At 47.5% G+C, this 26,723-nt stretch overlaps 1 protein-coding gene across 1 annotated transcript in view; it reads right to left on the bottom strand.

The window, feature by feature from the left end:
• HECTD3 (HECT domain E3 ubiquitin protein ligase 3) overlaps positions 1–24,806 on the bottom strand; it is a 37,793-nt gene extending 12,987 nt beyond the window's left edge. Inside the window, exons 1-19 of the mRNA XM_033916021.1 lie at positions 24,431–24,806; positions 21,914–22,074; positions 17,851–17,943; positions 16,174–16,309; positions 15,741–15,856; positions 15,218–15,331; positions 14,624–14,706; positions 13,390–13,555; positions 12,334–12,415; positions 11,672–11,854; positions 10,949–11,001; positions 5,806–5,870; positions 5,199–5,302; positions 4,452–4,571; positions 3,812–3,901; positions 3,366–3,572; positions 2,456–2,585; positions 1,248–1,322; positions 379–460 (exon numbers count right to left, since the gene is read on the bottom strand). Coding sequence (XP_033771912.1) covers positions 379–460; positions 1,248–1,322; positions 2,456–2,585; positions 3,366–3,572; positions 3,812–3,901; positions 4,452–4,571; positions 5,199–5,302; positions 5,806–5,870; positions 10,949–11,001; positions 11,672–11,854; positions 12,334–12,415; positions 13,390–13,555; positions 14,624–14,706; positions 15,218–15,331; positions 15,741–15,856; positions 16,174–16,309; positions 17,851–17,943; positions 21,914–22,074; positions 24,431–24,751 — 2,381 coding nt within the window. The 5' untranslated portion in view covers positions 24,752–24,806. The remainder of the gene's footprint in view (positions 1–378; positions 461–1,247; positions 1,323–2,455; positions 2,586–3,365; positions 3,573–3,811; positions 3,902–4,451; positions 4,572–5,198; positions 5,303–5,805; positions 5,871–10,948; positions 11,002–11,671; positions 11,855–12,333; positions 12,416–13,389; positions 13,556–14,623; positions 14,707–15,217; positions 15,332–15,740; positions 15,857–16,173; positions 16,310–17,850; positions 17,944–21,913; positions 22,075–24,430) is intronic.
• Between the last annotated feature and the right edge of the window lie 1,917 nt (positions 24,807–26,723).

Genomic DNA, 26,723 nt, shown 5'->3' on the forward strand with positions numbered 1-26,723 from the left:
CAAGTCCTTCTCCAGTCTAGCAATAAGTTGTCAAACATTCAAATGTCCCACTACTAAAGCTGAATTAGCTAGTTGGGGATTCAGCATTAAACTGATACCCCCATACTAAATATTCCTCAGCATGTTCAGTAATTAATTAATTCAGCTCACAAAAAAAAAAATAATAATCACGAGAAAGACATGGGGAGGCCACTGTTTGCCCTGGATCAGTAGTAGGGAATGTTTTTATAGCCTCACAACATGGAAGCACTGCTGATCTTTAAACGTTTCAAGCTGGTCACACTGGGAGCTGACTGGAAATGCTACAGACCGCCCTTTAGATAGCCCCTCCCCCCCCCGCCCAGCCCAGAATTTCAGATAGAAGAGCCCCAGTCTTACCCTGATTTATTTGGATAGACGTATATAGGTGCTGGGAGACGACTCCTGCCTGTGACAAATCTGAGGAAACGACTGCGATCCTCTGAACAGAAAAGAGTAGAAAGGTTAAGTAACACAGGAGCAATGTATGCTGAAGAGCTCTACAGCGCCCCCTATGCTATTCCAGTACTGAAACGCTAACACAGGAACAACAGGTGCTGTAGAACAGGGAGCTAATCGAAAGTAATTCAGCAAGAGTGACTGCAGAGCTCTACAGCGTCCCCTATGTTCTTCAGCTGTGAATTCACCTCTCTCCTAACCTGCAGTAACCTCTGCTAGTCCAAACCCAGGATACCCATGTATGACTGTTAACGTAGCACCCCCTGCTCTTCCAGGCCTACTTCCACCCTGGAGCATTTCAGTACTTCAGCCTCCCACCCCCAACAGCTCTATCATTATGCATCCCCTGCTTTTCCGGTCCTAAAACCCCCACAAGCATCTGTAGTCATCCTGGTCTTCTCTGGCAGTGAATGCAGATGTGTTGCAAAGAACACGGCTGAGGCTCCGTCTCTTGGCAATATTCAAGTCCCTGCTAAAAGCCTTTTTTGAAGCTGCTTTTAAGGCCTAACTCCAACACAGCTGTAAAGTATCTATACCTGTTTGCCTTTCCCTCTACAGTTCCCCAGCCTATCTGCCTTATTATTCCCTCTGTAATCCTCTACCTGAGCAGCGTGTATAGATTCACCCTTTTTATCCTGTCTGTCACAATTAGACTGTAAGCTCTTTCGAGTAGGGACCGTCTCTCGCATGTTTAATGTACAGCGCTGCATGCGTCTGGTAGCGCTATAGAAATAAGACATAGTAATTGTGGGTCATGTCTCTGCACTTACCGTTAGTGAAGCTGTTAAGCGCCTCCCAGAAATACTGAACTATAGGGTCCGACTGTTCCAGTTCCTCAAATCGAGCTGGCAGAGAGTCAAAAACAGGGCAGTTAGGCTTCCCTGCTCTACAATTTGTATGAAAAAGATCTGCAACGTCAAATACTTCCTGCTGTGGAGCAAAACTGGCCTCAGGAGCTGCCTCTGTGCTAAGCTCCTGCCGATGACATTTTTCCTTTTGCCTCAGGCGATACTGAAGTGCAAGGGATGGATCTGGGGTCCCCTTCCTGCCCTGCTGGGTCTGGTCAGCTGCCCACCTGGGAGTTTGTGGAGGTAACAGGATATACCTCACTTCATGAGATTTTTCTTAATGTATAGTTGGAATGAAACAAATGAAAAACTCGCTGCTAAAATATTTCGTACCGCTACTCTTTATTCCACCCCCTGGGGCAGAGACCAGAGGCTCAGCACAGCTAAAATATTACCCCCCACCCACCCTCAACCCCAGCACTACTTAAAAACATAACCTGACCCCAACCCCAGGGGCAGAAACAAGAGGTTCAGCATTGCTAAAATACTGCCAATTTCACAGCGATCTGGAGGGTTGATGTTTCCTAGTAAAAATCACTTTCGAGGCCAACCAAAACCAGTGTTTTGGTTTTGATTTTGATGAAACTGAATCCACGGCTTGATTTCAGATGAATCCAGAAATGAAAATGTAGCCCTGGCCACCACCACCACAATCGCCATAAAAGGCTGCTTACCCACCTGAGAGAAAACCCAACCCTCCCTAGGCCAGCAAGTGTCCCGCTCGTGCCACCCAATTCCAAAATGGCGGCCATGACCTCCCATGGCAGCTTACGAAGCTGCTGCAAGAAGTTGTGGCTGCCATTTTGAATGCAAAACCACTGAGGGCAGGAGCAACATGGGATTCTTCTGCCCTAAAGCAGCCACTAGACCACCGAGGCCTTTAAAAGGTAGGTCTGGGGAGGGCGAAATGGGTTTGGGGAGGGAGTGGTTTTGCAGCAGTGGGGGCAGGGCCGTGCTTTCGGTTCTGACCAAAAATGCCCAAACGAGAATTTCAGGTCAGTTTCGGTGCTATTTCTGAAACTGAAATTCCATTGGCCTGTAAAATCACTTCCCCAGAAGTCCTGCACCCAAGCAGACACCACACTGGAAATGTGCGTAGTGGCCCAGAGATGCCAGAAGTCACTACTTACTGAGCTTCTTCAGAGCCTCCACGGTGACCTCTGGGTCTCCAGAAACACTCTTCTCCAGCTCCTGCCAGGTCAAGAGGTCAAGCACTGCCTGAGGGACCACTCTCAGGAGCCCTGCTTGCATAGCAGCAATCTGGAGAAGGAGAGGGTGAAATACTGAGAGGTACGAGCAGTGGTACGTTAATGACACCAGCAGCACCCCAATACTATAGCACAAGCAACGTTACATGAGCAACATGCTGATCCTGTGGAATGGACAGCAGCAATGGCGTAGTTAGAGAAAGGGGGCAGTCCACCTCGGGCACTGTCTTCTTTGGGGCACTGGCTCCTCCCGTACGTTCATATTTTTAGCACGAGCAGCCACAAACAGGCTGCTCACGTCGATTTTAGCTCTCTCTCTGTCGCTTAAACATAAGAACATAAGCAGTGCCTCCGCCGGGTCAGACCATAGGTCCATCCTGCCCAGCAGTCCGCTCCCGCGGCGGCCCAAACAGGTCACGACCTGTCTGAATCACCAGAAGGGGCCCCCTTGGTTTCCCATTGAGTCCTATTTTCCCATCAAAGTCCTAACCCTCCGGTCTTGCACATGCACGACCTGGTTGGGTTTCTATACTTATTACCTGGTTAGCTTTCTATACCTGCGTTACATCCCAGCACCTCTCTCAGTATCCCACGATCCCTTTATCCCTCAGGAATCCGTCCAATCCCTGTTTGAATCCCTGTACCGTACTCTGCCTGATCACTTCCTCCGGTAGCGCATTCCAGAGACTCGCACCTAGAAGTGACGTCAGAGAGAGCACCAAAGCCGACGCAAGCAGCCAGGTACAGGGAAGGGAGGCACACGGCGCTATGCCACCAGACAGTGGTACGTTCGCAGCAGAGCAATGCTGTCAAGTGGGCTGTGGTAAGTTACCTGCTCCTTACTTTCCTCCAGTCTGGCTTTCTGAACTAGGCAAATGAACTCCTTGCGATCCTCATAGCGGACGACAGCGCTGCTTCCATTGGGAATGAGTTCCACCAACCTCTGATCACTAAGGACCGTGGTGTAGGTTAACTCATTCCCAAATTTGAACTCAAAGGTGTCTTTGTCCATCACCTCCATCACCTCCAAAAGTTTCACCTGCCACAGGAGAACACGGTTAAAAAGAGTTCACTCCTGAACCAACTACAATCCCACACAGCCCCCAAAGGAGTTTGTGCGACAGACATGCAAAGGTGGAAAGGGTGAAAGGAGACTGCTGTGAGGGCATACAGAGAGACAGTTCTGCTTTCACAGCCGAGATATCAGAGAAAGTTACTGAGATCCGTCAGATCTCATATGAAGGACCTTCTAGAGCTAAGCTGATTATTTTCACTCACCAGTACAGAATCCACCGCAGTGAAGTCTTTGCTCCAGGTGACCGTCTCTCCTGTGAGCTGCTTCCACACAAAAGCTGGGAGCGCCAGGACCTGAGACAGATCAGAAGCAGTCAAGATTAAACCAAGACACAACTTTCTGCACCTTTCCTAGTTCACAGCAACTGTGTTACAAGAAACACGCATCCCTCTGACAAAGTTCATAATTCTGAACAAAGAGGTGCCTCCTATCAACCTGACATCTCTGAAAATATGGACCAGATACAGTGGGCGTAGCGGGGGTGATGGCGCTTCGCGCGTGCCTTCCCTTCCCCCCTGTATCTCCAACCTGCTGGCCTCGGCTTTGCCTGTGATGTCAATTCCTGGTCCCGAGACGAGAAAGTGACTTCAGAGAGAGAGCCAAGGCCGGCACAAGCAGCCGGTTGCAGATGTTTCTCACACCGACGAAGAGTTAGAGGTTTGGAAGGGAAGGGAAGTGGGGGAGGGGAGCTGCCGGTATCCCCCACCAAGACAGTGCTCAGAGCAGTCTGCCCCCCCCTGCTATGCCACTGACCAGACAAAATACATCTTCTAAGAACATACCAATTACAATTAAAGTAAAAAGAAAAGTGATTTGGGTTTTTACCTGTCAGTGTCCACTCACCAAGAATTCCTTGCCTCTCAGCGCTGCCCCCATCAACTGCCCAATCCACTCATACCTGGCAAAGTCCCGGCAGGATGGGTTGGGCACATACATATCCCGACCCTCTCCTGTGCTGTTACCCTGAAAAACAGCAAACAAGTAAAGCCTCTCAAGAACTACCCTGCCGGGGCAAAAGTTACACATTACCAGATGGGAAAGGGAGAGTCTCCGGGAGGAGGAGGGGCAGTCTCAACTACAGAATGGCACGGGGACAAATTTTTCCCCTTCCCCGCAAGTTTTGTCACTGTCCCTGTCCCATTCCTGCAAGCTCTGCCTTAACCGCATAAGCTTCAAACGCGTACGATTTTAAAGTATTTGAGGCTTGTGCAGATGAGGACAGAGCTTGCAGGAATTGGGAAGGGATAGGAAAAGAACTCACGGGGATGAGACGGGAAAAAGAGTTCTTGGGGGACGGGGAAAATTTGTCCCCATGTTATTCTCAAGTCTCAGAGTCTCCCAAACACAGGACTGGGTGGGGGGAAGGGGGGGACAGGACTTTTTGAGTCTCTACAGAGCTTTTATCACCTGATAACATATCAATCCTTGAAGGACTACACAGGTCGTGGAACATATATAATACGCATGGCTTCCTGCAGTGAAACTGGTGCAGTGGCACTCATGTCGCTCGCTAGAAATTTCTCATTTGGCTGCAGTGATGCAGAGAATCTACTAGATACATGGTATGCAGTCAGGAAAAGGGCGAGCTACCTGGTTGGATGTGCGGATGAAGTACGGCAAAGGAACGGGACTATCAGCTGAGCTGGGGCACAACTCCTCAGAGATGTCAGCTAAGCTGTCTCGAAATCCACCACCTTAAGAATGCACACAGAAAAAAAGATCATCGTACGGCCTTTGGTGGGTGCTTTATCTTTTCCGTTTTCTCCTGCCCGCACCAAAGTACTAAGCTACCATGCTTTCAATCTAGAAGTGTTTCTCAGCACTAGAACTGGCAGATACAACGCAGTAGATACATTCCGGAAGCCCCGTTCCCCACCCACATATGCTTTCATGATACACAGAGGGACCTCCTTTGGGTTCTGTCCAAACACTTGACACTGTGCAGGAGGTAAAGCTGGCCACCAAATGCAGTGCTGCTGCTGACTTCCGATTTGCCTGTCTTCAAGGCATTTACATGTTTGAGAGCAGCAAAGTCTGAGGTATAGCAAGAAGAGATTCAGAAGTCACTGGCTACTCACAGAACCCACGGGTAGGCTCCCTGTTAGACTGCAGCTGAGAGCCCCAGAGTGCTGAAATCATGCCTGAGTTTATGAAAATGTCTAACACTCAAGTGTCCACGTTACAGGCAGACTCTCACCTTGATCAATGATGCCCTCAGCGATGAATTTACATTCCCACCACTGGTCATAGCCCCCTGGCCACCTGAAAGAGAGGGGAAAGCGGAAGTTGGCAGAGTCATTGGGTTTCCACAGCATACAGCCCCCTACCCCGCACTCTGATACTACAATGAACACCTAACTTTATTTGAATTATTGAAGAAAATGTAGTTTGGTTCCCATTATGTGCATTGGACATTCACATGCCTGTGTCAGAGTATAGGAGGTACTACAAAACCCCTGGGCTGGGGTGGGGGATGCAGGTGAACCCTTTGTCACCCCCACTGTCTTTTTTCAGAAGTTTGACTGCATGCTGATACCCCCTTACATCAGTATCCTGGCTTGGGGTGTGCATTATAAAATCACTCTTTGCAAATAACGTCTTGTTCTCGGAAGAACAATTCCAGTTGCTGCTTTCAGTGAGGGAAGTGCAGGATGACGGGTGGGTGGCGGGATTGAAGTCGGAAGTTTTGACTCTCTACCTCCTGAGGTGAGAGAGAGAGGGACTATAGAAGGAGAGTACCTGGTATTTGAGCATGCAGACCGTAACACAGTAGATGATGGTAGATAAAGACCTGAACAGTCCATCCAGCCTGCCCAACACCATAATGAATGCAATATAAAATACTTAGATCACGCTCTTTCTGGGACATAGACTGTAGAAGTCATCGACCCCCATCCACCTGGTTTCATATGATGGATTCTGATTCCCAGGTCTGGCTCGGCCTAGGAAGCCTCTGTTTTGATGGGACAAATGGCATCACAACTAGAAAAGGTGGTGCCAGAAGGGGCAAGAAAAGAGTGGATTCCAATTGAACACGAGTTCTCTTTCCAGTCCCTTACCAAATTAGGACACAGCATCCGTTAAAGTTTATGGAGGGTCCAGGGTGTTTGGAGAGAAAATTAAGATAGACAACAAAATAATTTACCATATATACTAGAATATAAACTCATCCGAATATAAACCGAGGTAAACTTTTTCCCCCAAAAAAGGGGGAAAAAAAGGTTTACTTGACTATAAACTGAACTCGTGTCAGTTTTGCAAGGTTAGTATGAGAGTAAGTGGTTTAGTGGTTGGAGCTGCTGCCTCAGCACCCTGAAGTTGCGAGTTCAATCCCATCCTGCTCCTTCTGACTCTGGGCAAGTCACTTAACCTCCATTGCCCCAAGTATCACAGTTAGATTGTGAAACTGCCAGGACAGTTAAGGAAAATATTTAAGAGTACCTGATTACTATTCAATGTATTGTACCCGCTTTGGGTGAATCTCTTCATGAAAAGGTGGTAAATAAACATAGCCAACCACTGGGGGAACTCGCGTCAGCCATTTTGAGTAGTGAGATAGGAGGATCGTCTTGCCCTGGCTCACCAGTGGACCAGCAGGACTTAAGGTAGACAAGGCGAGAGGCTTGTGATGGATCCGAGGGGGAAGACTTGAACATAAACCAAGACCCCCATTTTTGGGCCAAAAATCTAGGTTTCTATTCTAGTATATTACATTACATTACATCAGGGATTTCTATTCCGCCTTTACCTTGCGGTTCAAGGCGGCTTACAAAAGATTTACAAAACGGGGTTACAGTGTAGGAATCGAAGATACATTAGCGTGGTAGTTAGGTAAATTCGAGGTAAGGATAATTACAGTTTACAGTAAAATTGTGTACATGGAGGTAAAATTAGGTGATGTTAGGGCTGATTTAGGAGTTTCTTAAAAAGTATTGTTTTTATTTCTTTTCTGAATGTCTTGTAGTCTGATGTGGTCATCAGTAGGTTGGAGATTCGGGTATCCATTTTTGCGGCTTGAGTGGCCAGGAGGCCATCGTGAAGCTTTGATCTTTTTACTTCATTGATTGGGGGAGGCATGAATGGGGAGTGCGCTTTTCTGTGTCTGAGTGTGGATGCCCGGTTGAGGCGGTTATTCAGGTAGGAAGGACTGTCTCCTTTTAGGGATTTAAATAGCATGCAGTAGAATTTGAATTGTATTCTTCCTTGGATTGGTAGCCAGTGTGAGTTGATGTAGGCTTCTGTGATGTGGTCAAATTTTCTTAATGAGAAGATGAGTCTCAAGGCTGTGTTTTGGATTGTCTGAAGTTGTTTGATCATAGTAGCAGGGCATGGGAGGAAAAGGATGTTGCAATAGTCTAGCAGTCCTAGGATTAAAGATTGTACTATAAGCTGGAATTGATTTCTTTCAAAAAATTTCCGGACTTGTCTCAGATTTCTCATGATTGTGAAAGATTTCTGGATTGTATTATTTATTTGTGGTTGCATGGTACAGCTTCTGTCTAAGGTCATTCCTAGTAGTTTTATGGTGGTTTGGATGGGATAGTTGATTGAGTTGAGTTCTAAATATTTTGAGGTTTGGATTTTGTCATTTTCGAATAGGATGAGTTTGGTTTTGTCTGGGTTGATTTTAAGTTTGTGATCTTTCATCCAGATCATAACTGTATTAAGTATTCGGTGTAGGGTGTTTGGCATGGTGGGTTTAGGCTGATCGTAAGGTGTGAGGATGGTAATGTCGTCCGCGTAGCTATAGGTGGTTATACCTAGATTGTTCAGATGTGTTCCGAGAGAGGCAGTGTAAAGGTTGAAGAGGGTGGGGGACAGTGGGGAACCCTGTGGTACTCCGCAGGGGTTTGCCCAAGGTTCTGATTTTACGTTGTTTGATTTTACGCTGTAGGTTCTGGATTTTAGGAAGCCTTCAAACCAGGCGTATACTTTATCAGAGACACCTATTGCGTCCAAGATTTGCAGAAGGATATTGTGATCAACTAGGTCAAAGGCTGCGGTCAGGTCTAATTGTATAAGGAGCATTTTTTTCCCTGTGCTGAGGTGTTGTCTGATTGTGTCCATAAGGGAGGCTAGGAGAGTTTCTGTGCTGAAATTGGATCTGAAGCCAGATTGCGTGGGGTGGAGTATGTTATGGTCATCTAGATAATTAGTGAGTTGTTTGGCCACTAGGCCTTCTGTAAGTTTGACGTATAGCGGTATTGAGGCAATAGGTCTGAAGTTGGAGGGTTGGTCTGGTGGTCCTTTAGGATCTTTTTGGATTGGAGTGATGATGATTTTGCTGAGTACAGAGGGGAAAATGCCATCAGTGAGCGTGGATTGAATCCATTGTAGAAGTAGTGTTCGGAATTTTACGCTGGAGGTGGTAAGGAGGTAGGAAGGGCAGTGGTTGTAGTCACAAGAGGCGTGGCTGTATTTTTTGTAGAGGTTATTGAACTCGGGCCATTGTATGTTGGTGAATTGAGACCAAGTTCTGTCTGCTGCTGTTGAATCTTTTTCTGTGGGGTGAGTTGTGATTATGCTTAGGTGGGATGGGGTAGAATCGAGGGTGGCTCTGGCATTGATAATTTTGTTCTTGAAGTGATCAGCTAGGAGGGTAGCTGATGGGATTGGGGTATTGTTTGTGGTTGTGTAGGGTTTGGTGTCTGTCAGATCTTTTAGGATTTGGAAAAGTTTTTTGGTGTCTTGGAATTCTGTGCCTATAAGATTTGAGTAATGAGTTTTCCTTTTGTCTTTTAGTAGTCGTTTGTATTGTTTGATGCTGCTTTTCCAAGCAGTTTTTGTTTGTTCTAGATTTGTTTTTCTCCATTTTCTTTCTAATCTTCTACATTGTTTCTTGAGTTGGAGCAGTTCATTGTCAAACCATGGGTCTGATCTTCTGTTGGTTCTGGTTTTGGTTTGTAGTGGGGCTAATTCATCAAGGATGTTGGTGGACATATGTTTCCAGTGAGAGATGAAGTTTTTTGGGTCTTGGTCTTGGTATATTCAGTATCTATTTCAATGAGCATGTCTCTTACATTTCAGGAGTGGCCCTCTTGCTGGGCTTGTGTCCATTCTTTGTATGTTTTGATTGGATTTTATTATGCAAATGTTTCTGAGTGGTTTTATTATTTACTGCTGCGTCATTTTGCTCCTATTACAAAGGCTGAATGTGCTCCTAAAGCAGGCAGTCCAGGTGCCGAAATATGTTGGGTGGTAGGACAACATATAACACCTCGTCATTAAAGATTATAGATTGCCTTTCAAATAAATTCTGCTCTTATGATGTACTAGGTTAGGGCTGCCCAAGTCCGATCCTCGAGATCTACTGGCAGGCCAGGTTTTCAGGAAAATACAATGAATATGCATGAGAGAGATTTGCATACCAAGAAGGCGGTGCAGGCAAATCTCTCTCATGCATATTCATTGGGGAAATCCTGAAAACCCAACTGGATTGTGGCTCGCCAGGAGGGACTTTGAGATCCCTGCCCTAGGTCCACCATAGTCCAATCCCCTCCCTGTAGAGCAGGGGTCTCGCAATCCAGTCGGGTTTTCCCCCAATGAATATGCATGAGATCTATTAGCATACAATGAAAGCAATGCATGCAAATAGATGTCATGGATATTCATTGGGGAAATCCTGAAAACCCTACTGGATTGCGGCCCTCGAGGAGGGACTTTGACACCCCTGGATTAGAGAAAAGGGAAACACACTTTGTATTTCCAACGGCTCTGTTGGGAATGAGGACTGGGGTCAAGTGGAACAGCATAGTGGGGTACAGCAAGAAGAATCTTAGAGGTTTGGTTACGGTGTGAAGGTTGGCACACTCTAGCTCAGGGCTGCCCAAGTTCGCTCCTTGAGATCTACTGACAGGCCAGGTTTTCAGGATATCCACAATGAACATGCATGAGAGAGATTTACATACCAAGAAAGCAGTGCAGGCAAATCTCTCTCATGCATATTCATTGTGGATATCCTGAAAACCTGGCCTGCCAGTAATCTCGAGGACCGGAATTGGGCAGCCCTGTACTAGGTAGTTCCTATGAATGTTTTTTATTTTTGTGTGTGTTTTAAAGATCAGTCTTCCATCCTTAAATCAGGATACAATCATGTCCAAATGACCTGTAGCAGTGGCTTTCATGTGCCACTAGATGTCACCTTTCAGCAAAGATGCTGCCTCTCCATTGTGGAAGAGCAAACTAGATTTATGGGCTAAACCGAGGCTCTTCCACATGACGTTGTACGAGTCAGCCTCATGCCAGGGCTTCAAAAACATCATTTGGCCGAGGAGGGGGTGGCTGTTAGCCATGCGACCCAGCTTGTGGTAGTGGGGACATCTCAAAACTATTATACATACCTGTAATCCAAAGCCTTCTCATACTTATCGGATGGCTTCAGCCCCTCGTATACCTATAAGGCAAATAGAGACTTGTCAGGGGCTGGTAGGAATGGGAAGGCTGTTTCACGAGCACAATTCAAGGGAGATGAAGAAGAACATGAGAAAGGCAGCATAATGGCTGTGGGAACTAGACTGTAAGAGGTTTGGGAGAAAGGGCATAAAATGTGTACCATGTGGGGAACAGAGAGCAAGAAGCCACAAACGGCCCAGAGAGAGAACGTGTGAGAGTAGGCCCTGAGATTGTGCAAGACTGATAGCAGATAGAGAGAGCTCGGAGAGAGGGAGAGGGAAGGGAGAAGAGAGTACACACAGGCCCTGGGATTCTCTCGCTCTAGGCCACCCCCAAGGGTGAGGGTGACACCAAACTGAGGTAGGATGTGGTTGCAAAGTTAATGGGCCGGGAGTGAAACCAATGCCCCGTCTCACAGGAATCCAGCAAAGCTAAAAATGGCCACAGATTTTAACAAGAGGAAAAGGGTCATGCCTCTCAGGCTCACTACTGCAAAGCACTGTGGGATTTGTAGTGCTCAGCTGTTACTGAGCCTAATCCAGGAAGTAACATGGAGGAGGAAGGTGTAGCACCCTGAGGTCTTGAGATCAAATCCTGGGTGTCACTTAATCCTCCATTTTGAAATGCCAAAGCCACATAAAGGTGGCATACAATTCCTCATTCCCTCTTACCTGGATGAAGACGGCATTCTTACAGCTGGGATCCAGCGCAGGGTTGTCCCGGTGCTCCATTGCCAGCCTCCTATTGATGTACAGACGCGGCATCACATTGGGCTTACTGGTCTCAGAGTCCTTCAGGCACTGTGTGATAAGTGGAGCGCCAGACTTTGAGAGCAGAAGGAACTGCTTGATACTCTATGGGAAAAAGGGGAGACATCACCGAGGGATCCTGAATGTCCATTTACAGAGTGCTTTGGCAGCCCATCCTTCCTGCTTTGAACCCAAATCCCTCCAGCCAACCTTCCCATGAAGCCCAGAGAAGGACTGAGGATGGATTACGATTCTTCCTGAAGGGAAAAAGCCACAGGTCAGCTCCTGTTTAGCTGGGGAGAGTGTGGCCCAGTGGTTAAAGCTACCTCCTCAGCACCCTGAGATTGTGGGTTCAAACCCACACTGCTCCTCTTGACCCTGGGCAAATCACGTAATCCCCACCTTGCCCTTGCTCCAGGTACATTAGATAGATTGTGAGCCCACCGGGACAGACAGAGAAAAATGCTTGAGTACCTGAATAAATTCATGTAAACCGTTCTGAGCTCCCCTGGGAGAACAGTATAGAAAATGGAATAAATAAAATAAATCGAGCCCTCCCATCTCCACTCTCCCTCTGCACTGACCTTGAGCTGGTCAAATGTTCCCAATGTGTGATCCCAGGCAGGAACGAGGTGTGGCAGGACACTGTCCAGCAGCTTCACAAATCTGTGAATGAAAGCCCAGGCTTTACAAAGACAGCACTCGCAGCACAGAGCAGTCTCCTCTCCCCCAGCCCAGCCAGTACGCAGACACTCCTGCTCTACAGCACCACCACCAGGCGGTCCAACACCATGACCGGGTACAGCGGCGAAGCGAGGGCGACTGGCGCCCCTCCCCTGCCCTCTTCTCTGCCCCCACCCGGCTCCTTCCTGATCCCCCCTGCTGCGTGTATCCCCCTCCCTCTTTAATTTTCCTGACGGAAGCAGCATCACGAACCTGCTGCCCGCGTCATGTCTGCTCCAACGTCACTCCCTAGGCGCAGGACAAGAAGCGACGTCAGAGAGAGCAGACATCGATGCGGGCAGCAAGTTCGTGATGCTGCTCATGCTGGGAAAATTAACGAGGTACGAGGGAAGGGGAGGGAAGTGGTGCATGGCGGGGGGGGTCGGGAAGGAGTGGGGAGGCGAAGAGGGGAACCCTGCCCCTTACTACGTCACTGCCTAGGAAATGAACACACACCATGTACTGAACAGCAGTGGTCCAGCAACACTGACCATGTGTTACTACAGAGTAGTGTCTCGCAAACTTTCCAGCCGGCGGCACACTAAATCCAGTGCCCCGGCCGGAAGGCACCCAGAAGTGCGCAGACGTTACGCGCCGACAGCCGCGCACGCACAGAGGCCCATCTGGCCACGACCCACCGGTGGAGGGATCGAGGAAGAGAGTCATCTGCGCCAGCTGATTTCCTACAGGTCATGCCTCTCACGGCAAGAGCACGTCCTGTCAGCCGGCATGAATGACTCTCCTCCTCGCCAGTGTGTCACGGCACACCAGAAATCTCAGGAGGCACACAGTGTGTGATACACTGCTGCAGAGGAATAACCCTCCCCTTCCTTGTGCAGAATATAACACCAGAGGTCACAACAGAGGTATATTCCACCCCTCACTGTGCTAAACCCCTTCCCTCCTCTGCTGCGTACCTCTGCAGAACCACTGCCCGGCGATACAGCACATCTGGATCCGTGCCCTCCAGCCGAGGGTAGCGCACAAGGTTCGCCGGCTGGAATATGTCTGCGCTGAGCCCCAGGTCTCGCTCCCTTGAAGATTTAATTTTAATCCCGTGGATCCGCACATCGATTCCATCGTCTGCACAAAACATATTTGTAAGGGGGTCACTAAACATGCTCGAGTCATTTCTATCTACTTTATCAATGTGTGAATCGAGACAGAGGCAGCAAATGTCCCAACATCCCTGGTTGCGAAACACTGAACAGGCCAACAGAAGAGCACCTCAAAAAGAAAGGCAAGGGTGGTGTCTTTTCAACCAGTGATAAAAGTCTTTATTAAGCAAATAATAGTCCCAACAAGGATCCCTGTTTCGGCGCATGGCAACGCCTTCCTCAGGGGACACGTGAGCAGTTGAGCAACAGCATACAGTGAAGAGAGGGATAGAGATGAGGCCGAAAGTGAAAGGCTGAGCTCTGCACACAGAACCGACATGAGAAGCCAGCGGCATGCTGGTCCCATCACCCCCCCTAAGCCAGCTCCACCAGAATCAACAAGGTCCAGTTCCATTTTCATCTGACAAACTGCCTTACAGACAAGCCACTGAGGCACTTTACAAGATAAAGCAAGGATTTAGTAATAGGTACAAATAAGTAAAAGAATGTACAGTACTACAGTCTTACAATAAGAGGACAGGAGATGGACGGCTCCATTAGTGCAGTCATCTCCAAAGCCACATCCCAGCTGCCTCACTGATTTCAAGCTTTATAAAGCCCACGTTTGTTAAAATGCATCTCAATTAAAATGTTTATCAGAATTGCCCAAGTAAATTTATTTCCCACTACAGCTTAACCATTCATTGCCCCGAGTACAGAATAAGTTCCTGTTTATAATATGCAACCACAGAAAGGCAGTAAATGAAGTCCCTAAAAGACTGAAAATCTGCCTCCTGCTCAACCCCAGATCCAACATCTCTCCCTTTCACTTCCTGATCTCCCTCCCACTGTCCACCACCTTTTCCTCCCTCCCCTCTACCCCCACAAATGCCAAGCTCTTCTCGTGGCTGCTGGAGCTCCCTGCCTTGGCCACAGCTTTCACTAGTGGCCCTTCCAGCTATGCTCCAGGGTCTTGAGCTCGTCCCCCTCCCCCATCCAGGGTTCAACATCTCCCCCCCCACACTCGCTTCAGACATATTCAGAAAGAGCAAACCTCGACACTGAACAATGCGGATCTCAATGACAGGGAGGTGAGTGGACATGTCTTCCAGCACACACACATCGCCAATGAGCGTTCTGCGGAAGGAAGGAGAACAGCGTCAGGACATTTTCAAAGGAAGTCACTAAAACAAGATCGAGGCGTGTCAGGGGGACCCAATGTCCCTTCTCCCCACAAAACCAGGAAGAGCATTCACCTGTATAAGGGTTATTCCTACAAGGTGATAACTTGGAGACCAGCTTAGATAACAGAAAGAGCCAGTGACAAAGACGTATAATGTATCCAGCAACCCCAGACCCCACTCTCAAAGAGGCCACATCATAGGTATGAGGTCCCAGGCCCCAGCCAGCCAACCCCTTCCAGATACACACAGGCACACGGTCTGTACCCAGCGGTAGGCAACTCCAGTCCTTGAAAAATCTGACATGTGTCCACATTGAATATGCATGAGACGTTTTTCCACACCATCTCCTTTGCATACAGGTACAGCTTGTGCACATTCAGTGTGGCTATCCCAAAACTCTTCAAGTGCCACAGGATGACTGGAGTTGCCTACCTGGCTGGAAGGACACCAGGATGCCCACTTACTCATCAATGGGCATATCGTTGAGTTTCTTAAGGTTGTCGCTCTCTCCTCCATACACAGCCACTCTCTTGGGCATGTAATTTTCATCTGTCGCATTCACTGTCAGAAGAAGTTTCCTAGAAGGGAAGGCAGTAACAGTTAAGTGAACCGGAAGGGTATTTCTAGCCTCCCAGCTCAGAAGCAAGTGGTGGTGGTGTGAGGGGCACCTGGGCACAGGAAGAAGGTGACAGCTAGAATCAGCCTAAAGGGCCTCCCACTCACCTAGAGTCCTTGTGCTCCCTTCCCTAGTGAGAAGATGGGAGAATAAAAGGAGGGGGAGTAGCATTATATGTTAAACACACAGGTTTAGTTTACAATGACTGGACTTCTTCTCTCTTCAGGGGTTGTGAGTGCTACCTCCACCCAGGAAATGAGACTGGAGCCAGAAATCCTACCCAACACCCCTCCTATGACTATGTGTGCCTTAACAGGGAGCCCAAGTACTGGAGGGAGCAGTAACAGCAGCGGGGGGAGGGGGTGACTCACTTGATGACGGTCCCTTTCTTCATGTGGAGGCGTATCCAGTGCTGGCCCTGGGATCCATCGCTCTCCCAGTATGTATCTGTGTAATTGTCCGTCAGACACCAAGCAGTCGAATCTTCCTGAAAGAGGAGGAGCTATGAGGATTCAGATCCTGACTGCAGAGCCCTCTACCTGCACACATGCGGTACTGCACAGAACCTGTAACCTAGGAGTAATAAAGTCACATAACAACCCGTGCTGTGCAGACAGGAAGGCTGAGCCCAGGGCTTACTGAAGAGAGAGACTGTGCAATACAATAGGGAACATCAGGGCTGGTCACTTTCCCTGCAAGGGTGCAAAAGATGTCACAGGAAGGTGCCACCCCCACAGAGTCTGCTCCCTATGAGGATATGTGTTATCTGCTGTAGCTTATAGGAGAATGTGTCAGACACTGTACCGTATATGAAGAGACATCGATGCGCTCCACGTACTGTTTGACGCTCCCCAGACTCTCATCCTCCTTTGCTACGTGGTCATGGAAGAAATGCACAAGATCTTCATCACACTCATAGCTCCATGTGAGGGGAACAAACCTGTAAACACAAGGAGACGCTCACATCCATGCCAACAAGCACCGTGTCCACTTCATCTCCCCAGGGCTGGGGGCAAGGTGCCCTGGGCAAATCTTCCACCTGAATTCAGTTTAGGACCCCTGGGTACCTTCCTGATAAGTCACAATTACCTCAATCCCACAAAGTCCCAGAACAATCCTTAAAAAAATGCATCGCTTGAGATCATCGGGTCGATATTCAAACACAGATCCTGGCCAGTTAAACTGGGCTAACTGGTCATGCTGCTGGAAATGCCTAGTTAGTGCCTTTCTCAAAACCAGCTACTTTGGGGGGCATTCCGAATGGGGGGGAGGGTCACCATGTGGCAGGTTAAGTGTCAATGTTCAGCAGTTAACCAGCCAAGGTCACCACATGAATCTGACTGCATAAAAGTCAGTCCTAGCTTTATGTAGTGTTACAAAGCTGGGTAAGGGCTGAACATCACACTTAAGCAGCTACGGTTTCACTGGCTCTATAAACACAGAAATTCAACGCCGAAGCCTGGACATGGGCAGACACTGAATTTCTGGAACCACCGTATGTTTAAACATTAATCTTTATTTAGTCTGCAACCGATGAGGACAGCTTCCAAATGCCATTCACCTGAGCAACTGTGCAGGGCGACGGTTCTTTGAGTTTCGGTTGCTTATTGCTAAATGGTGAGACCTTAGCTAGGACCACAGCAGAGCGCGATTTAGGAGTAATCATTAGTGAAGACCTGAAAGCTGCCAATTAAGTGGAGAAGGCTTCATCCAAGGCTAGACAAATGTTGGGATGTATCCGTAGAAGTTTCGTCAGCCGGAAGCCCGAGATCATTATGCCATTGTACAGAACCATGGTGAGACCTCATCTGGAATACTGTGTGCAATTCTGGAGGCCACACTACCGTAAAGATGTACTGAGAGTCGAGTCGGTTCAGCGTATGGCCACCAGGATGGTCTCAGGGTTCAAGGATCTCTCATACGAAGAGAGGCTGAATAAATTGCGGCTGTACTCTCTCGAGGAACGTAGGGAGAGGGGAGACATGATTGAGACATTTAAGTATATCACCGGTCGTATCGAGGAGGAAGATGATATTTTCTTTCTTAAAGGACCCTCAGCCACAAGGGGGCATCCGCATGGCGACACCAGGAAGTATTTCTTCACCGAAAGAGTGGTTGATCATTGGAATAGACTTCCTGTGCAGGTGGTCAAGGCCAGCAGCGTGCCAGATTTTAAGAATAAATGGGATGCGCATGTGGGATCTCTAAGATGGTAATAGTGGGGGGGAGAGTCATCAGAATAGGCAGACTCGATGACATATAGGATATCTGGGAGAATAAATTTAGGGTGGGCAGACTGGATGGGCTATGGCCCTTTTCTGCCGTCATTTTTCTATGTTTCTATGCACTAGGCAGTCGCCTAGTCTTGCCTAATGGTTGCGCTGGCCCTGATCACCCATCCATCAGCTTCAGCTTTCTCCCTGATTTTTATCCCACCTTCCTTTGCTTCCATGTTTAGACTAGACATCAAACGCCTTTTACCGAAGTTTCTCCATGGCATCTTCATCTTGCTCAACCGGTTTAGGCTTTGCTCCGAGGCACAGAGAGTACGTAGCATCTACAACTTGCTCCCACCTGAAAATCAAGAGGAAGGGTGAGAAGAACAAATGGTCAGAGAATATCTACCACAAACAGTGAGGCACTTACCAATTTCTGAAGCCCCTAATACACCCAATCCTCTTATGCAATATTTCTAAAGCTCCCTGCCATTGGTTAGATTCCCCTAGCTACTCACAATACAAAAAAAAATAATCCACACATTATAGTATCACTCAAACAACAGAAACAAACTCCCTCCATTACCAAACCCTGGAAAAAATGCACGCAAAACGTATATAGCAAATCTGCTTCATCAAACCAACATTGTTAACACCCAGAACCCAAACAGCAACAGCCCTGCCTATGAAAAAAAAACCCAAAAACACAATCCAAACACTGCACAGTTCCAAAAACAGAATACGCTGGACTGTGCCAGACTCCTGCACATAATCAATGCACCAGGAGATATCCAAACACAGACCAGAGAGAGGCATATAAAAACTAGCTGAAAATCCCAGGAAGCCAGACTCTGTATGCAATGCCGAGAAATACAAACAGAATCTATTTCCTATTGTACTGTGCAAAATATAAAAATATCAGAGATAAGAAGGGTTACAATACGGCTCCAGAAAAAGAACGTATTGAGACATACAGGTTTTACTTCCACTGCTTTCAATGGAAGGAAAACCCAGATGTCTATAACATCTGTCCTCCTTACTTCCATCGCGTTCAGTGGAAGTAAAACCCGGATGTCTCAATCTGTCCTCTTTTTTTGGAGCCATATAGTAACCCTACAAATAAGAACATAAGAATTGCCATACTGGGACAGACCAAAGGTTTCCAACAGTGGCCAACCCAGGTCCCAAGTACCTAGTTAGATCCCAAGATTTTAAGCTGCTTAGCCTAGGAATAAGCAGTGGATTTCCCCAAGCCATCTTAACAATGGCTTATGGACTTCTCTTTTAGGAAACGATCCAAGCCTTTTTTAAACCCTGCTAAGCTAACTGATTTCACCACATTCTCCAGCAAAAAATTCCAGAGTTTAATTACACGTTGTGTGAAGATTTGTTGTAAATCCATTACAGTGGTACCTTAGTTTACGAGCATAATTCGTTCCAGAAGCATGCTCGTAAACCAAAATACTCGTATATCAAAGCGAGTTTCCCCATAGGAACTAAGAAAAACTCGCTTGATACGTTCCCACCTACCCCCACCCCCCGAGGCCAGGGGCGCTGCTCTGCACCCCTCCCCCGAGAACTGGCACTGCTCCCCCCCACTCACAAAGGTCCCCCTCCGTGTGATCCGCCATCCCCCCCTGCGATCCGGCATCCCCCCCTGCAATCTGGCATCCCCCAGCACCCACCCGAACACACTGCTTATCCCCATCTGGCACCAACGCACCGTACATGCCGGTGCCGGAAGATCTGCGTCTTCTTGTTTGCTGGCCCTTGAGCATCAGCGCATGCTCAAGGCCTTCGAGTTCACGCTCTCTCCAAGATTCTCCGAGAAAGCGTGAACTCGAAGGCTTTGAGCATGCGCAGATGCTCAATGCCCAGCAAACAAGACGACGCAGATCTTCCGGCACCGGCACTTCCTGTACGTTGGTACCGGTGCTGGTGCCAGATGGGAATAAGCAGTGTGTTCGGGTGGATGCTGGGGGATGCCAGATCGCAGCGGGGGGGGGGGAGGGGATGCGACGCGAGCGGTGGGGATGCCGGTTCGCTGGGGGGAGGGTGCCAGATCGCGGGGGTGCCGCTCGCAAATCAAGGCAAGCTCGGTTTCCGAGGCGCCAATTTTGCGAATGTTTTGCTCGTCTTGCAAAACACTCGTAAACCGAGGTACCACTGTACTTAGTACCTTCATCATATGCCCCCTAGTCCTAGTATTTTTGGAAAAAGTAAACAAGCGATTCACATTTATTTATTCAGTTTTCTACAATGTTCTCCCAGGAGAGCTCAAACGGTTTACATTAATTTACTCAGGTACTCTAGCATTTTTTTCTGTTTATCCCAGTGGGCCCACAATCCATCTAATGTACTTAGGGCAATGGGGGGGGGGGAATCAGGTGACCGGTCCAGGGTCACAAGGAACAGCATGGGTTGGAACCTGCACCCTCAGGGTGTTGAGGCCACAGCTCTAACCACTGTGCCACATTTTCAGACATAGTGGCAAATGTTGTCCGACAAAGATGGCAACACAAAGTTGGCAAAGCATGGTAAAAATGTCATTTGACAAAACATGGTATGGTGAAACAAAGCACAGCAAACCTTTACCCTTTCCGCTTCACTCACTATTTTATAGACCAGAAAACTCTGCTGCTACAGCTACGGTTTCACGTCTTCTCTCCAGGACTATACAAAAAAACTCTGTATCCTGTCACCAGAAAAGGAATGTGACCTGACCAGGGACAATACCGATAGAAACTAGAAGCCAGATTTTAAAAAGAATGGGGGGAAGGGAACAAGGGGGTGTAGGGGGGATGGAATAGGTCATATGGAAATATATTTTGGAGGAATGATAGAAATATGTATGGAAATATCACAATTGTGAATCTACTTGTAATGAATATCACTTTGTATTACATTCTTTATTATATTATTGCATATTTACTTGATTCCTTCAGTAAAATGTTATAATTGTTCTTGTTAATAATATTTCTGTACATTGTAATGTAATTTTCTGTCTAACCTTTAACTGCCAAATGCATTACATTAGAAACATATGTAAAATTGTCACGTTGACAAAGTTCTCCGAATCTTTATTTAGTCAGCTTTTGAGATAGACATTGGGGGAGCCACTACTTGGCATGGAATGTTGCTATTTGGGGTTTTGCCAGGTACTAGTGGTCCTGGACTGATCACTGTGGAAACGGGCTATTGTGTTAAATGACCATTGCTATTTGTATCAAATGTGAGAAGGATTCCAATACTTTGTCTCATGCGTTTTGGAAATGTCATCTGATCAAATCTTTCTAGTCTGCCATCCTATTATTTTTGGGGTCCTTATGGAATTGTCAATTGGTTGAATCTCCAAAAGGTGTGTTGTTTGGTAGGGCAGCAGCTTGTGGGGTTTTTGGACATGAAAGATGTATTCTTTTTCAAAAAGCATGTATGATTGGTCATAAATGCATATTACAATATTGGTTACAAAAAGATCCTCCAAATTATTGGCATTGGAGGAATCAATTCCATCGTTTAATTTTATTTGAGGTTTTTGAGGTTCGTAAATTTCCTAAAAAGAACACGATTATTTTTAAAAATCTGGGATCCTTATATACAAAAATTATCCTCGAAAGCTAGAAGTATGATTCTTAATACTTTATATTAGATTTAAATAAATGTGGTTTTTATTTATTTATTTTTATTTAAATATTTTTGTTTATTTGGTGTTTTGTGTCACCTTTCATTCTGGGGTAGGGAGGGAAATTGGAATGATTTTAATATATATGTATGGAGTGGGGAGGGGGGATATAGGGGAAAAGTGGTTTAGATATATTAAAATATATTTTGGAGGAATGATAAAATGTTTATGCAAATGTTTTATTGTGAATTTGATTGTAAAGAATGTCTTTTTGTATCATATTGTTGTATATTCCTTCAATAAAATGTTATAACAATGACCATTGCTCTAACCCAGTAAGGCTATTCTGATGTTCTTATGTGAGCCACGTATAGGACGATCGAGTCATTGTGACATCACTGATGAGGTTGGCTCTTAGGCATTGGTGGAATGATGCCTTATGACATCACAAACTCAGCTCTGGAATGTTGCTACTCTTCTGGCTTCTGTCTGGTACTTGTGACCTGGATTGGTCTCTGTGAAGACGAGATGGACCATTGCTCTGACCCAGAAAGGCTATTGTTATGTTGTTATATGCAAATCAAAGATAACCGAGTTTCATGCCGGTCTTCAGTGGCCAGGGCGTGGTTCGTCTTTGTTATCCTTGGGTACACTTTGCTTCTCACTTAAGAATGTACCCTGTGGTGCCGGGATATCCTTCTCTTACCTGCTGACTGGTTTGTAATCTATGCCGAACAGCTGCTGTTGTCTCTGGAGCCGGTCTGGGGACTCCACTGGCACCAGTCTGTCCCCCACATCTGTGTGTCTGCAGATGACAGTCCAGCCCTCCTCCATGTCAGGGCCCACATTGTATTCCTGCAGCTGCTCCTGTGGATCAAGAACACACAACCATGAGTCCAGCCTGCAAATGTCAAGAGAAGGAAAGGGACACCGAGGGTTAAGTGACATAGTAACATAGTAACATAGTAGATGACGGCAGATAAAGACCCGAATGGTCCATCCAGTCTGCCCAACCTGATTCAATTTAAATTTTTTATTTTTTTCTTCTTGGCTATTTCTGGGCAAGAATCCAAAGCTTTACCCGGTACTGTGCTTGGGTTCCAACTGCCAAAATCTCTGTTAAGACTTACTCCAGCCCATCTACACCCTCCCAGCCATTGAAGCCCTCTCCTGCCCATCCTCCACCAAACGGCCATACACAGACACAGACCGTGCAAGTCTGCCCAGTTCAATATTTAATATTATTTTCTGATTCTAAATCTTCTGTGTTCATCCCACGCTTCTTTGAACTCAGTCACAGTTTTACTCTCCACCACCTCTCGGGAGCGCATTCCAGGCATCCACCACCCTCTCCATAAAGTAGAATTTCCTAACATTGCCCCTGAATCTACCACCCCTCAACCTCAAATTATGTCCTCAGGTTTTACCATTTTCCTTTCTCTGGAAAAGATTTTGTTCTACGTTAATACCCTTCAAGTATTTGAACGTCTGAATCATATCTCCCCTGTCTCTTCTATCCTCTAGGGCAGTGGTTCCCAACCCTGTCCTGGAGGAACACCAGGCCAATTGGGTTTTCAGGCTAGCCCTAATGAATATGCATGAAGCAAATTTGCATGCCTATCACTTCCATCATATGCAAATCTCTCTCATGCATATTCATTAGGGCTAGCCTGAAAACCCGATTGGCCTGGTGTTCCTCCAGGACAGGGTTGGGAATCACTGCTCTAGGGTATACATATTCAGGGCTTCCAGTCTCTCCTTGTGCCTAGAGTCACAAGGAGCTGCAATGGGAATTGAACCCATTTCCCCAAGTTCTCAGACCACTGCACTGACCACTAGGACACCCCACCTCTTCCTCCATTTCACACCCTATCCCAGCCAGTCAGGATTTCTGGATATGCACGCTAACTATGCGCCCTCATATCCTGCATACCCAGTGGCATAGTAAGGGGAAGGGGGCACCTCCTGACCCACTGCTCCCCCATTGCCACATGTGTGTGCCACTTCCCTTCCCCCATGCCTCTGTAACATTCCTGGCATGAGCAGTAACCCTCATCCTGCTGTTGTGCCAGCGTCGGCTCTTCCTCTGATGTCATTTCCTGGACCCGCATCTAGGAAGTAATATCAGAGGAAGAGCTGATGCTAGTTCCATCCCTGGCAGGGTTCAAATCCCAGCTAAAGGCCCACTTTTTAAAAACTGCTTTCAACTCTTAACTCCCCCTCACTGCTGACAGCTACCTAGACCCCCAACCCTGAAATGTCCTGTCTAAATTAGATTGTAAGCTCTTCTGAGCAGGGACTGTCTTATTGTGTGTTTGAATGTACAGCGCTGTGTACGCCTTTCAGTGCTATAGAAAAAATAAAGAGTAGTAGCTTGCGGTTTGCTGTTCGCACCAGGAACATTATAGAGGTATGGGAGAAGAGAAGCAGCGCACTTATGACAGGAGGGGGCAGGGAAGGAGCGTGTGGGAGAAGAGGGTGGGGAGGGGTGCCTCCTACCCTCACATACCCCCCCATCCCCATCGATGCTAGATCCATCTCACTCCCCCCACTGGATCTCCTTCTGCCCCAAGTTTTCATGCAGGACCCTCCACCCTGGTTCTCTATCCTTCCTCCTCCCCATCCTGGGACCTGCATCTTTGGTCCCCTCCTCTACTAATAATATGTTTTGCTCTTCCTACTGTTTCCATGTAGGAACTCCTCCTCCCTCACCCTTCTCTCCTCCTCCCCTTCCCCCTTCTCCCATCCTCCTTCCTCCTCTCCCCCCTCCTGCTCCCCCCTTCTCCCCCTTGCCCCTCCCCTCCTCCCTCCTCCTCCTCACCCCCCCTCCCCTTGTCCCCTCACCCCCCTCCCCTTGTCCCCTCACCCCTCCTCCTCTCCCTCCCCTCCTCCCTTGTCCCCCTCCCCTTCCCTCCTCCCCCCACTTCCTCCCCCTCCCTCCTCCCCCTCCTTCATCTTCCCCCCTCTACCCCACCTCCTCCTCCTTCCCCCTCCTCCTTCTTCCCCATCGCCCTCCTCCCTCTCCCTCCTCCCTCCTCCCTCCTCCCCCCTTGTCCCCTCCCCCTCCCTCCACTTCCTCCCCCTTCCTCCTCCTCCATCTTCCCCTTCTACCCCACCTCCTCCTCCTTCCCCCTCCTCCTTCTTCCCCCTCGCCCCCCTCCCCTTGTCCCCTCCCCTCCTCCTCCCCCCACTTCCTCCCCCCTCCCCCACTTCCTCCCCCCACCTTGTTGAGCTTTCCCCAGAGCCCCCGCTCATCGCAGTACTCGTCGCCGGTGATGCGCAGGACGCTGCCTTTGCGCAGCTCGAGGGTGGCCCGGGGCAGCTTGTGGCGGGCGGCGGCCGGGGAGTCCCAGACGGGCAGCAGGCTACAGTCCCAGGATGCGGCCGCAGCGCCCCCGTCCTTGCACACCTTGTAGTGCAGCTCGCGGGGCACGTAGCAGAGGGGCGCGGGCAGGGGCAGGCGCGAGCGCAGGCAGCGCGCGCACTCCAGGAGGCAGCGCAGGCGGGCGAGGCGGGCCGCGAGGGGGCTCTCCCAGGCCGCCATGGATGGGCGCGAGCGCTCGCTTCCGGGAGGCCGCGAGCGCGCCAACCGCCACTACCGTAATGCTCCGAGTGGCGGCGCCGCGGCTCCCCCAGATCGAACCTGCACCGCGCGCCCCACATCGCATCCAATTCATGCCCCAGCTAGTGGCATTCTACCTGAACAATACCCCCCCCCCCCCGGTGCAAAAAAAAAAAAACAACCCTCCCCAATATGGAATACATGAGGAATGCCTCAATCCCCCCCCCCCAGCTTCTAATGTGCAAATAAAACCTGCACAATGCTCCCAACATCGTATCCCCCGGATAAAGCACCAATTCATGCTCCAGCTAGTGGTATCTAATCATACATGAGCAATACCACCCCATGCAAACAACCCTCCCCAATATGGAATACATGAGGAATAGCCCAATTACCTCCCTCCCAGCTTCTAATAACCTACACAGTGCTCCCAATATCATATCCCCCCTAATACTCCAACTAGTAATACCTGAACAATACTTCCAATGTCACAAAAAAATCCCCAAAATGGCATACCCAAGTAATGCCTCAATTCCCCCCCAGCTTCTAATGTGCAAATAAAACCTGCACAATGCTCCAAATAACATATCCCCCAGATAAAATACCCAATTCATGCCCCAGCTAGTAATACCTGAACAATAATCCCATCATATATCCCAAGCCTGACATAAAATACCAAGCAATGCTCTGATTACCAGAGGGCACCGAAAGGTCTTTGGGGTTTCTTATTTCACCTACTTTTAGGCTAATAAAATAATACAAATAATTGAACATATAATATTGCAAAAAACGCACTATTAATTACACAAGTAATACATAAGACAATCATTTTTCTCCCACCCTCCTCCCAATTATTAATACAATAAAACATATGTGACTAAAATATTATAATTAAGTAATTTTAATCCTCAAAATACACTTCCCACCCTGGATGTGTAAGGAATTCTAAGAAAAGGAGAAATACATGACCCTTACTGTGAGGTAACAAATGAAGTCAATGGGCTCCACACTTTATTAAAAGAATTACTAAAACCCAAACATTCCACATTCATTCTCTCATATTTACATGTGGTACACACATTTGCCCACCAAAATGCGTAATTAAGTCTGTCATGGCTCTTCCGGTTATGTGTGACCATTTGGACAGATATTCCCGTCATGATCAAGAAAGACGGCTTTTATATTTGTCCAAAGTAAGCTTAACATGTAGTAATGTACCACAAATTATGGCTTCATAAATTAAGGGAATAGATGACGCAAGAATAAGATTTATTTGTCCCCAAATTGACCTCCAGAAATTAAGTATCAATGTACAAAAATATAACAGATGATCCAGAGTCCCACTCAACCTGTAACCTCTTCAATCGTTGTAAACCGCATAGAACTTCACGGTCCTGCGGTATATAACTATTATTATTATTAATATGACAATTGCAGCATCTATTAGACTTAGAACTGTCTAGTTTTTGTAAACGAACTGGGGTCCAAAAAATCAAAATAACCATATTTGTCTCATAGATACTGACGCTGTACATTTCAACCTCCAAGTCCAAATTGGTGGCCAATGAGCTAGAGAAATATACTGTTTTATAGTTTGCACAGTTTCTATATTGTAACTACTGTATTTTAATTTTGTTTATATTACACTGTTCCTTTGGTTGCTCCTCTCTCTCCATAAAAAAATAATATTGAACAAAATCAGTTTGTAGGAAGTGTTTAGCTCCTGATTTGAAACATTATATACCACATCCAGCAATGCTTAGTAAGGAAGCACACTGTTTCCAGGACTTTCACCCTAGCATTACATATTCCAGGACCTGTTACTTTACAGAAAGAAATGGAAACTCAGAAACACAGGAGCCCTATCTCACGATAAAGAGTGCCCAGAATTTATCTATCTACATTAAAAAGCAGCTCCGCCATCCCTGTCTGTATCTGTAGAACAGTCTTCCAG

Source organism: Geotrypetes seraphini, chromosome 12, assembly GCF_902459505.1.
Source record: "Geotrypetes seraphini chromosome 12, aGeoSer1.1, whole genome shotgun sequence".
Lineage (NCBI taxonomy): Eukaryota > Metazoa > Chordata > Amphibia > Gymnophiona > Dermophiidae > Geotrypetes > Geotrypetes seraphini.